Below are 13,638 nucleotides of genomic sequence, written 5' to 3'. Positions count from 1 at the left end.
AAAAGGTGGAAGAATGCAACCAAAATTATCAAAGGATCTGAACACCTTCCTTACCCACCCCCGCCCAAAAAAACACCCTAGAATGTTTGGAACTCTTAGTTTGAACCAAAGGCAACTGAGGGGGGAATAAGATTGAGGTGTATGAAATTATGCATGACATGGAGAAAGCGAATCAAGAGAAGGTTTTCTTAGTCTCTCAAAATGCAATGACTACAGTTCATCCAGTGAAGTTGACTGGAAGAAGATTTGGAATACATGAAAAGTACCGCACAGTACATAATTTAGCTTTTGGAATTCATTATCACAAGATATGGTGATAACTATTAGCTTGGGTGGAGGATTGATAAATTCATGGAGGACAGATCTATCAGGGGCTGATATTCATGAGCATCAAGGTTGCCTTCAGGATGGATCCAGTAGATCTCCAAGTGCCAGTTGCAGGGGAACAATGGCAGGAGAGGACTATGTCTCTTCCCCCTCTTTTGCAAGCTGGATGAAAACATCTGGTTGGTCACCGTGAGGAACAAAATTCTGGACTAAGATGGGCCTTGGCCTGATCTGAAAAGGCTAGTCTTATGTTTTTACACTGCACTGCATGTTGTAATATAGTTTGTTTGGTTGTGGATTTGTGTGCTCTGTTAACTTACCCAGTGTGATTTATAAATGGTGGGTTCATGGCTTAGGGCAATATGTGAACCAATTTATAAGAATCTTTTGCTGGACTGGACCCTAAAATAAATCTAGTACCATTGTGGGAGGGAATCAAAAAGCTCATAAGTAGAGATAACAGCGTGCATGCACGCACGCACACACACATATATTGGTACATAGAGAAATAGGCTCCTGAACATGAAAATTAATTTACTCATCCCTGACTTATCTGTTATGAACAAAGCCAACTTATAAAGCCATTGCCGCTTTCTCTAAGTTGTTGTTGATGAATAAAGAAATGGAACTGAAGGATCCAAAACTAGTTATGTTCATTCATTACTAAAACCTACACAGGGTAGTTGCTGATTATAAATGCAGTCAGGCAAAAGAAAAGCATCTAAATAAGATAAAGCAAAAAATCTTATCAAAACCAGATAAAAGGTAGGACCAACAGAAGTGGCTAAACACAGACTTTCCATTTTTTTCCCCTAAGCTAAAAAAATACCAGGTTCTTTTTTCCTAGAGAAAAGTACTCTTTCTGAGGAAGAGTAAACAGAGAAATACAATACTGTAAATGCCTCAAACCATAGCTATAATGGCACTGACAGAGTGGAAAATATACATAGGTCAGGATTGAATCATTGGGTTCTTAAGTGTTCTCCAAACTTCTCTTCCTGCAGATATTTCATGACCAAGCTAGTAACATCATCAGCATATGGGGGATGCTGGCTATTTATAAATGGTAGCTTGTCCTACCAGTCTTGATAGGAGCAACTACCACTATAAAAACCCAGCAAACTCCACTTTGCCATATACCGATGATGTTACCTAGCGTGCTAAGGATACTTCTGAGAAGAGACAAGTAAGCTTAGAGTATAATGGTGTTATTTGGTTTATTCCTCAAGGTTTTGAATACCCTAATTTAGTACATATTGATAATCAAAAGTCATTTCTGAAACCAGTGCAACTGATATTTACATATTATAATAAAGCACAACAGCAACCAAAACCCGAATTAAGGACAGAAGAAAACTGAAAGACTAGAGGAAGTAAAGTTTACATCTAGAGGCAAAACAGGCTATAGCTGCAGACCAAGTCAAGTATTTTGAAAAGACTGTTCTTAAAGCTAGGCTGTCAGTTCGAAAAAGGCCCTACAGAAAATGAGATGACTCATTTCATTTTTCACTGATGTAGCTTCAAGATTTAAGCACATGTTCTTCACTGTTTGTTTTTTGCTGTCCCCATTTTCTCCAGAGCTAATAAACTTGGTAGAAAGTTGAAGAGGTCTTAGGGACATTTTGACAGCTAAGTTGAGAAGAGTTTTGGAAAACAGTAATAGCCATGTTGTCCAGGGAAGAGGGACCCAACACACATAACAGAGAATTATCTTTATTAGGAACAAGCGAAAGAGCATTAAAATACATGCAAGCTTTTGGCAGCATGTTACTAAGACTAAAGCCTTCAATCACGGACTCTATTCCATTAGTTGCCATGAAGATTGTGCATATAGGATCTGAAGGCTTATGCCCAAATATATGTGTTTATCTTGAAGTTGTCGGAAGGGTCTTTTATATTACATAAATCAGGACACTGAAGAAACCCAGCTCTGAAGAAAATCCAGTGTAAGCAAATATTGTAAAAACAATAGATAATTCAGTCTACTGTAAAACAATTCAATGTACATATAATTTTTATTAAGTATTTTAAAACAAAGAGGAAACTAACAAGAACTAATATATCGTAAAAGAAAAAGAGAGAAAAAGCCAAAAGTGCAAAAAGAAAGAAAAGAAATAGAAGTAGCTTCCATTTTTTTACAGCAGTTGTAAGTACAGTACCAGTACAAAATTACCTCTTATCCTATGGTTACAAGAAAGAAAAACCTCTTTTTTTTCTATTTATTTTTCTAATCATCAAAACCATAAACCATAAGTTCATTTTTTCTTGTTTCACTCAAAAAGTCAGTAAGGGGTTTCCAGTCAGCAATAAACATAGATACTGTCTTTTCTCTAATCAAGGAAGTCAGTTTAGCCAACTCTGCAAGTTCCATCATCTTCACCACTATTCCTCCATTGTGGGTAGTGCCGAATCTTTCCACTGTTGTGCATATAATAATCTCGCTGAAGTTATCGTAGAACAATTTAATTTACAATGAAATTCTTCATTACAAATAACTTCTGCTATACTAAACCATTTGAGAACCAGTTGGATTGCTGAACTTTGACAAATACAGAACAATTTTGATATTCAGAATAATGGGGGGGGGCAGGGAATGAGACCAGTACTTACAACTTGTGTGAACTGGTGAGGAAATCAGATGGTGAGCAAAGGAAAGCATACTTTGGACCTGTATAAGGACAGTAGCGACTGATGATGGTCTCTGTAAGCATCTTTTGATAGCATTTGTTCCTCAAAAAGTATATCCTGCTGGTAAGTAAAATAGGTTTTTTTAGCAGTTGGTAAGATAATATGCTCCCTATGACGTGGGAGGCTTTAGTTTTCAAGTGAAAAGACGCATGACACCCATTTCATGTGATGCTTTCTGTGCAAGGTGATCAGCATCCTGAGCCAAACATAACAATTCTGGTAGCCAGCCCCATACCCACAATCATCATTTATCCCACTCTAATTTGTTCCAAAAGTTTATTTTGCAATTAGTGGAGCAATAGATGCACAATTCTTCCTCTGCAAAAAAAAAAAAAAAGTTCCACTGAAACTCGCCCTTCCATTTTGAGCTTATTTTTCCTGCCCAGCATCTATACGACATGATGGAAATTTGTAGTTCTTCCCCCAGAAAGCCCCTTTCTCAGAGGCTATGATTCTACTAGGGTTAAAAGGAACCTTGGAGATCTTCTAGTCTGTCCCCGTGTCCAATGCAGAAATCCCTTTTAAGATTATCCCCGACAGATGACCATCTAGCTTCTGAACACCTCTAGGCAGGAGAATCTGTTAGTTCCTGAGGTGTTCCATTGTTGAACACTGTTATTGCTAGGAAAATCTTCCTGATGTTCAGTTGCTTATCAGGCTATATCACTGTACTTCTAAAACTATTTTTAAAAACACACACACACACCCCTTTAAAGAGAAAATGTGCATATTGATGGGAAGAGTTTTCATTTCCTTGACTTACAGTGTCTCCACCCTGGCAGAAAACCATACTAGCGTGGCATTTGCTCTCCCTATTGCCGATTTCTATTCTGCCTGTCTTCCTCTGCTGCCAGTTACTGCTGGTCACTTCCTTCTAAGGTAATGGTGATGATGCTGGATTTACACAGCTAGAGGCTGCCCTTGGTCAATCTCAGGAAGCACCTTTTACATCAGCAACTAAGAATGATTTGCACCTGTTTCCCTCATGGGGTAAGATGAAGGCAACACCATGGGAACCAGGCAGAAAAAGATGTTGCCAGATGTTTGAATCTTGATTAGGTGCAAGTAGAAAATACCCTTAGAATCTAGTCTTACATGCGGAAGTACCAATGAAACCTCATATTTGATTTCAATTTTTTAAACTGCCTGTCACCATTTCTAAAATCAGGATTGCATCACTTTGGCCCATCGGGAATCTTTCCAAATGTTTAATAGTCATTCATAATTTTCCCAGAGTTTGGTCTTTTCAGGAATTAGCGAAAATCTCCCATTTCTCAATATAATATACCTAATCTCTCATCTGAAAATTTATTGGACAAATAGGTGAAATTTTAATCAGAATTAAGTGGAATTGTTTACTAGGAGTAGCCGCAACTTTTTTTTTGGAATCACTGCAGCCCTGTGTAGTGGACGTATCGCTGACACATACTAAATTAAATTCAGCTTATTTCCAACAATTTCCAAACATAAAACATCCAAGAATCACAGTGTTGGTACCCTAACCACTACAACATTGGTCCATAACAATGTACTTGCTGGTGATCGAATAGGCTAAGTGTGACTAAGGTAGCAATGAGAGGTTTCCCTTGGAACTCTCAATCATGGAGATCTGTGGCTGTCAGTGTTAGGGCTGGGCAAAAGGAAGAACAGGTCAAATGGTAGAGCTATAGTGGATTTACAGGAAATTGGCAACGTTTCCAGGTAGTTTCACAGAAACAGACACATTTAGAGTATTGTGAGGGTTCTTTGCTTTCCAAGGACCGGACACACCATAGCATACCCAATCTGTACACAATGCTTTATTGCAGCACACACCTTCCCCAACAAGAGACTACTGCCCTCCACCCATCTAGGACTTGCAAGGTGATGTTGCCTGGTAAATATGTCTTTAATACTCAGTAATTTAATGCTTAGTTCAAGCAAAAGTCTGTAAAGTAGCATACAACCTTTGCCTTTTTCCAAACATTCTTGTACTAGTTGGGATGACGTGCTGTCTCAGTGTGGTTGTTCTTCTAGTTGCTACTGAGCTCCCGGCAAAGCTCCAGACTCCAGGCAGGACTCCCACCAGGATATGCTGCTCACCATAACCTGTCGTCCTGGCAGTTGAATGATAGTCCTCTTGCCTGCTTGTAATAGCTGCCAATCTTCAGACATCACCTCCACTTCTCTGTCTGTAGGCCATTTGCTTATCACCTTTCTTCCTACACACACACACACCCTACTTTGTCTTTGTATTTGCTTTTCTAAGCTAAGAGCCAGGGTGGGAATGAGGCCGCCTCTGGATGTTGGCACAGCACATCCTTGAAAACGCCAGGGTGTGGCTCAGTTGTCACAAGCAGCTGGAACGCTGGCTTGGATGCTTGTGAGTAAAGTTGGAGTTCATGAATGGATGTATGAGGGAAATGGGGTGAGAAGCACTTCTGCCTGGCTGCAGCTACTTTTCCCAACTTCACTCCCTCACAAGTATGTCAATACCTCCCAGTTGTTTCTCAGTCACCTAGTGTGGGCAATTCTCCTGTTAGCACTATTATTAGAGTTTGTTCTTGGTGGCCTGGTTCCACAGCTTGCTGAGCCATATTATAGTTGGTTCAATTTTGGCTCAGCATGGAAGGTGAAGCTAGCTAATTGTAGTTTTTTCAGTAAACAATGTTTAAGCAAGCCAAGGCTTAGGACTATACATGAATGTGGTCATGGAGAGTTGCATCAGGCATGGGGAATATGTGACTGACCCACAGCTCTCCCAGATTCCCAGCCAGCATGGCTAGGGATAGGAAGTATGAGCCCCCCTCCCCTCAGTGAAATGCAGATATGACATTTCCCCAACGCCATCCTCTGCTGTTTAGTCACTCATCTGCTGCTTCCCTTCTTTAAACCACTGAAGATCCTTCTGTACCTACCCAATTGATCAGGCTCAAGATGGTTCCGTAAGTTCCATGTTTGTGGTCCCAGAGGATTTTTTCTTTCTTGTCCTTTTCCTGGGGTGCTTGGTTTTGGCCCCAAAATATATCCACATAGAAATTTAATGCAGAAAGATACCCATGGCAGATGACATTTTCTGCTTCAAAGGAGGATGAGGTGGCCATCTGCGGCATGGTTAAGAAGGAGAGAGGGGAAAACCATGGTTTGACTATTATGTCATTAAACTTTCATGCCCTGATACTTATTTTTAAATTGTGCAAAATGGAATTATAACAATATATACTTAAAGGTCAGCCACAAGTCATGTAATGAGGTTCCTAAATGCGTAACAACTCTGTGTAAATACAGCACAATATGAGCTAATGAAGATCATTCTTTCGTGGCTGGCCCTTAGCATTGGTTCAGTAAGTTGGCTTCTATTCCAACTTGGAGGGAAAAACATGTGATTCCATTTGCAACAGCAAAGGTTTGTGGAGAGTTTTAATCCCTTCCAGATGGCGGATAGCTCTGTGGGGAGGCCTTCAAAGCCAGCCCTGTGGTGTGGAAATCTCCCTGTGATTCCTGTTGCACAGAAAGGACTCTCACACTTTTTTTTTCTTCTTGGTATTGTCTGGCTTACCATGAGATAGTTTGAGAAAAATGCATAAATGCATTACGAGGCTAGAACAATAGGCTTTCCTAGGAAAGCTTGAAAAATGGAATTATAAACCCTTTCTTGATAAAGTTGTATAATACTAAACACAGAGAGCCACAAAAATTGTCCGGTGTCTTTATTCATCATATCTCAGGGCACGACTGTTTTGGCCATTCCAGTAGCTGTCTGCCTTTTTGCTTTTCAGATCTTGAGCCAGAGAAATCTCCTGCTTATAGTCAAGTTGATATAAAACACACCTAAGCCATATTGAAATCAGAAGGAGAGATGTAAGCCTGTATTTCACAGGACTCGGGCAGCTTTTTAGATCATGGTTGTTATATTCCTGTTTGGAAAAAGGCCAGCTCAAGTTTCCAGGACTTGGCACCCTCCGGATCTGTTGAGACCACTAATCTCAGATTTCCAGCTGCTTGGTGGCTGTTTACCAGAAGCCTGAGCTGTTGACCAAAGGGGTCCCTATACTACTTAGGTAGAGCTGTGTCTCCTGTACAGGGCGATCTGCAGCCCAGGCATTGTATGGGTCAGAGTTCTCATGTTTCAGGCTAGGCTAGGCAGAAGATGATAGTGCATTGCTGTTTCTGCTTCTTTTCCTTCTTTTAATTTTTTGTTCTTTCCCAGTGAATCTAAAGCTCCAGAGCTAGGGTGTTTGTTCATCCCTTTTTGAACCTACCAAAGGGTATGAAAGCTTTGATTCTGGGTATATACCTCTTCCCCCAATGCAGCGTCAAAACACTCTGCTGGTGACTTGTGACCCCAAGGTGAACTTCCAGCAGTTGGATCATAGTATACTCTTTCTCCTCACAGAGAAGCTACATATCATTTCATTACACGAAAACTTTCCTGGCTATCTATTCTTTCCCTTTTAAAAACATCCAGTGAGAGGAAATCCTTTACTGTGTCTTCCCTTGGGGATTTCTTGACAGTATGGGAAGCCCCCAGAGATGGGATTGTCCAGTGAAAGACAGAATAGTCCACTGACTATCTTGTCATTCAATAAGTCCAAAAACAACAGAAGAATGTAATCCAAATTTTCTGTTGGAAAAAAAAGATAAATTCTCCTTTATATGAGAACTGATAGAAAAAGTATATAGTTCTTTTTTTATCAATACAATTTTTCTGCACAGCACTAATATATCTCTCCTGTATGGGGAAATAAGAGGTAACAGAACATTTGAACACCCCCACCAGCAACCCCCAAGTTTCTTTGATGATAATTGCATTGGTAGAAAATGAATACATGTCCTGGAATGTCTTCCATTTACAGGTCAGCAGCCTCAGGGAATATAATTTACTATCTCTTGCAGTTACTATATATAATAAAACTTTATAAGGCCATAACATTTATTGTAATCTGTCCGTACATAGATCTTTGGCTTTATTCCATCCAGTTAACCACTACAGCAGTGGAGAAGTGAAATGATGTTTCCCTCTTGTAAATATAATGAGATTTATATTATTATATTTTTCTGAAATTGCAGAAACCAGAGGAATGGATCTTCGGTTGTTGCTGTTTACGTTGGCTCTGGTATCTGCAAACAGTTCTTTTCCCACAACAAAACGTGAGTTTGAATGCTTTTGAGAAGGTGGTATTACAGTGTTTTCTGTATTTAGCATAAGAAATTTTAACATTACGTCTGTGCTGTAACTGTTCTCAGTACCAGCTGTTGCTGTCACAAGCTATGTTTGGACATTACTTTGAATCTGGATAGTTCCTTCTCTCTACCACTGGTATTATTCCAACATCATCATCTTCTGTATAGGCACCTGTGAATTAAGCATCACTGCCTGCAGGAAAGGTATCATACTGGTTCCACCTGAGCCGAGACCTCATAAGGCAGGATCACGGCCCATGTAGAAGCTAGCATGTTCATGGCTGAAGGCATACTGGTTTTCTACCTATAGACTGTTGTGCAGAATGCAAAAATGCCTGCAGAAAGGCAGTGTCGTTTCAGCGACATGGGTGTGAGGCAGGGCTTTGCTGCAATGCTAACATGGTGAATACTCCAAATTTGTAATGCCAGAACAAGGCTACTATTGAGTCTGGTAGATGAGTGCGGAGGACTTTGACACAGCCAAGTTAAATGAATGATCAATAAATTACTTTTCCACAGCTTGGGGCTCCAAGCCTCATCCAGAACCCTCTAATGGGTGGTAGAAGTAAGAAATCATTAAATGCTGGAAATTGTTTTTATATTGCAGTCCCCTGGTTAAGAATGCCCCATTTAAGGATGACCCATAGTTAAGAACAGAGCCTATTATAGCAAAATTCAAGTTAAATACACAATGATTTGAGTTAAATACACAGTGGTTTGAGTTAATTACATAATACTACTTATAAAGCATTATACAATAGTACTGTTCTGGTTTACATACAAATTCGACTTAAGGACAGACCTTGGGAACAGAACTTGTTCTTAAACTGGGGACTACCTGTATTATAAATTATAAATCATATCACTTGTATTTGGTTAAATAATATTTAGAGATCACAGTATTTGTCCTGATTCCTTCTTCAAAAGTGACTAGTGGCATGGTGTGAAAAAGACAAATGAAGCTCTTGGGCTAAAAGGTTGCAGGTCTCTGTCCTGAACCATAGTTCATAGCACTTATGAACCTGTCTGCTTGTTGGAACATTAATCACATAGTTTGCGTTTCAAGCCATTTACTATAACTTAGGGTCCTTGCACTAATAGTGTGCAGGTGGAAAAGTGAAAAAATTAATCTCTGTCTCTTTAAGAATCTTGAGTCATCAAGGTGGTGAGGAGGCCACCTCCTTCTCCTCCTCTGTCTGGACATATATCAACCCAGTATTTGTTTCTACTTATTTCTAAATATATAACACAGAAGCCATTGCTTAATTACTGTCAGAATTTTAGATCTTGTCTAGCCAGTGTACATTCATTGGTTTGGAGGTGTTTTAACTGTATCTAGCGTTGAACCACTACTTGTTCTTTTCTGGTTTGATTACTAATTTGGCTGCCCTGTTCTGTTTTTATTACATCCATTATTTTATTTTCAGCATCGGAAGCTTAATGGCAGTGGTGGGGAAGAAAACTGGAGGAGGAAATGCATCAAAACTTGTAATAACATTTCTTAATTAGTGGTGTCTTTACATCAAATATTTTCTAACAAAGGAAATCAGCAATCTTGAAAACAAGATTAAAAAGCATAGAATATTTGAAAGACAAGGTTCACTCAATGCTTTGTAGTATTACATATTGGCATATGCAAATTAAACTCTAGTAGCTGGATAAAATAGTTTGAAGAAGGGCTGTTTAGAACAGGGTTCCATAATGTAGTGCTTTTGAGAAGCATAGTATCCATCACTAAATAAAAGTAAATTCTAAAAGGAAGATTAATTCTATCACCTCAGGCCTGAATCAAGACAGGATATTATTATTCCTCTCTCGGTGATGTGTCTTTGTTTAAAATTCCCACCTACCCTCCTCTTCAGTAAATGTGTCCATGTATAAACATACAACAGATAAAATATTAGTCTCTCAGTGTATTAGACCAGTGTTTCTGAACCTGAGCAACTTTAAGATGTGTGGACCTCAACTCCTAGAATTCCCCAGTCAGCAGCCAGCATGCTGGCTGGGGAATTCTGGGAGTTGAAGTCCACACATCTTAAAGTTGCTCAGGTTCAGAAACACTGCATTAGACTATGTATTAAAGAAACATATTGACTATGAGGGACCCAGAATGGAGGCTCAAATGCTGGTTCTTAACTGTTAAGAAAGGTATGAAAATAGCCATTTTCATCAAACCACTGAACTGGGAGGTGGCGTTAACCAAGACCCATGGTTCCAGCAATGGGACGCAACCAGATTTACTCTTTCTGCTCCTCTACACGTATTGTACGAACAATGATCTTGAGTATGAGTGCTTTTCTGCTCAAATTGCCAAGAAAATGTATAAAGCACTGCAACCTTTACTTTTCTTTTGAAAAATTCCGTTATTCACGGCAGAAGATTGAGCCTGTTAGGAGCTCCAGAAAGCTGCTTTTTTTTCAGTGCCCATTAAAAACCACAGCTGTGCTAACAGTAGCAAAGCTTCCCACCAGTTTCTTGGCTCGGGCAAATTCATCACAAGGCAGAGGAAGCAGCTTCTTTTTCAATTTTGGCAACATGCATTCAACCATGTTTACTATTAATCTATTCTTAAAACACTTGAACAATGTAAGAGCAGATAAAATGATCCAAATTAGGGGTGTTGCCTTTATGTTCAGCATGCTGGAACAAATAGACTCTTTGTTGACTCTTCCTTGACTCTTCATCTAAGAGGCTGTTCTGGGGTCTTGACAGCCAAGAGGCTGTCCAGCAGCTTGGCAAACAAAGTTACACATTCAGCAAAAGCAAAGGAAAGAGCAGGTTGTCTTAGAAATCAGCTAGAGCAGTGTTTCTCAACCTTGGTAACTTCACGATGTGTGGACTTCAACTCCCAGAATTCCCCAGCCAGCATGCTGGTTGGGGAATTCTGGGAGTTGAAGTCCACACTTCGTAAAGTTGACAAGTTTGAAAGACACTACAATAAATCCTTTTCCTCTTCCTCTGCCTTTCTGTTAGGATAGCAGCATAAACCTCTGAAATTTCCTGAGAGTTGCATGCACCCCAATTCTCCTTATAATAACTTTCCAGGGCTTCCATGTTTACTGGGTTCTTAAGGTGCTTTCTAATACTGTATTTCATATCTCTAGTCCAATCTCCCCGCTCAGTCCTGGATCCACTAGAGCAGGGGTCCCCAACCCCCAGGCCATGGATCGGTACTGGTCTGTGGCCTGTTAGGAACTGGGCCACACAGCAGCGGGTGAGCGGCGGCAAGCGAGCGAAGCTTCATCTGTATTTACAGCCACTCCCCATTGCTTGCATTACCGCCTGAGCTCCATCTCCTGTCAGATCAGCGGTGGCATTAGATTCTCGTAGGAGTGTGAACCCTACTGTGAACTGTGCATGCGAGGGATCTAGGTTGCACGCTCCTTATGAGAATCATCATATGCCTGATGATCTCAGGTGGAGCTGAGGCAGTGATGCTAGCGCTGGGGAGTGGCTGCAAATACAGATTATCATTAGCAGAGAGGTTTGACTGCACAGACTGCACATAATAAATCAATTGCTTGCAGACTCATATCAAAACCCTAACATGTGATGTGCTTGAATCATCCTGAAACCATCCCCCACCCGGTCCGTGGAAAAATTGTCTTCCACGAAACCAGTCCCTGGTGCCAAAAAGGTTGGGGACCGCTGCACTAGAGCAGTGTTTCTTGATTCCTCAGCTGGCTGGGGAATTCTGGGAGTTGAAGTCCACACATCATGAAGTTGTCAAGGTTGAGAAACACTGCTCTAGCTGATTTCTAAGGCATTTCTAGCTCAGCTAGACATAGAGAGTCTTGGCATATAAGATATGCTAAATGCCTTTCAGTTTAGTTGTTAGAAAAGAGCCCTCTTCTCAAACTATTGTTTTCTGGACTTCAAATCATAGAAGTCATCTAGTTCAGTCCTGCTCAGTGTCAAACCTGCTAGATCATCTCTGTTCAGGCTTTGTTTGAAGACCTCTAATGAAGGAGAAGTCAAAATATTATGTGGCCATTTGTTCCACTGGCTGACAACTTGTACAGTTAGGAGGTTCCTTCTGAGGTCTAGTCTGAACCTAGTTTTAACCCGCTGATTCTGGTCCTCCTCTGGGACAACAGAGAATACAGGTGGTCCTCATTTAATGACCACTCATTCATGACCATTCAAACTCATGATGGCGCTGAATGAGTGGCAGTTACGACCAGACCTCATACTTATGGCCGTTGCAGCATCCCGCAGTCACGTGATTGCAATTTGCAACTTTCCCTGCTGGCTTCCCACTAGCAAAGTCAGTGAGGAAGCCAGAAGTTGCAGGCACATGAGGTCCTTGCTTAATGAAGGCAACTGGGACTGCTGGAACTGCTGTGGCTAAGCAGCATGGTCACGTGATTTTTTACTCATAAGCACGTTGCTTATTGATGGAGTTTCTTGTCCCAATTAATGTCATTAAGTAAGAACTACCTGTAAGTCCATTCCTTTTTCTGTGTGACAGCCCTTCATATATTTGAAGACTGCTATCACCTCTCCCCTCAGTTGTCTTTTCTGCTGGCTAAACATACTGAGATCCTTTAACTGTTCCTCATAGGGCTGGGTTTCCACACCCCTGACTATCTTGGTAGCCCCCCTCTGAACTTCCTTAAATTTGTCATTTATTTTTTGAACTGACAGAATGCTCCAAATAGGGATTTCTTCCGGGAAGGCCAATTTCTCTTATTTTTTTCCCCTTTTTGTGTTGGAGCCTTACAGGCTCTCAAGATCTTGAATGATACCTAAGCTATTGAGTCTTGCACCCACTAATGTAGAGCATATATGATATGGCAATGGAAGAGCCTGTTAAGATCAATGGCATTCTTCACACTTAATCCTGAAGAACTAATTCAGTTTTTCAATTAATGCAAGCAGATATTCTTTACTTCAGAAGATGCACTTTTAGAAAATAAGTAGCCAGCCAACAGTATGAAAATAGGACTGACAGTAGGAATTCATAGTTAGTGCCATGCAGAAAACATTCTTGGTGTTTTTTTTTCTTCCTATCAGCACTCTTTCACTTTGATAAATAAGAATTTGCTTGCCAAAATTCTTGCAAAGAACAGGAGAATTTCAGAAAAATGTTCACAAGGTGGCCAAGAGAGTCATGTGAATGGTCTGTCTTCCATTGTCCAAGCATATGTCTAGTAGTTTGCAGTCTCTTTGGTTTTCCAGCCTTTAGTGAAATCCTCCTGTTGTTTTTTTTCTTTTTCTGAATAGAAAGGGTAGGGATCCCAGAATGTTGTAGAGTGATGGAAAAATGTGTAATACAAAACAGCAGCAGTCTCCATCATCTCAAAACAATTAAGGCTGACAACCATAATTCAGACAAATTAGAAAGAAATTCTCAAATACTCTGTAACATGAGCTGCTTTTACAGGAGAAGAACAGTTCTGGAAAAGGCCATTTTTAGCATTGCATTATTTGTGTCGACCCAGGGTAGAACCAAGAGAG

At 40.3% G+C, this 13,638-nt stretch overlaps 1 protein-coding gene across 3 annotated transcripts in view; it reads left to right on the top strand.

The window, feature by feature from the left end:
• Positions 1 to 13,638, top strand: part of GHR (growth hormone receptor) — a 130,115-nt gene that overhangs the window by 53,626 nt on the left and 62,851 nt on the right. For 2 of the 3 annotated variants that reach the window (XM_088152887.1, XM_088152888.1), the window contains one exon: positions 8,065 to 8,145. The exons of the other annotated variant lie outside the window; for it this stretch is intronic. In XM_088152887.1, coding sequence (XP_088009013.1) covers positions 8,076 to 8,145 — 70 coding nt within the window. In that variant the 5' untranslated portion in view covers positions 8,065 to 8,075. The remainder of the gene's footprint in view (positions 1 to 8,064; positions 8,146 to 13,638) is intronic. 3 annotated transcript variants of the gene reach the window in all.

This window comes from Python bivittatus, unplaced genomic scaffold (assembly GCF_059951505.1).
Source record: "Python bivittatus isolate LINGU-HERP-01145 unplaced genomic scaffold, Pbiv_v1 ctg000570_np1212, whole genome shotgun sequence".
Lineage (NCBI taxonomy): Eukaryota > Metazoa > Chordata > Lepidosauria > Squamata > Pythonidae > Python > Python bivittatus.
Note: the sequence above shows the minus strand (reverse complement) of the source record. Positions and strands in the feature narration are given on the sequence as shown.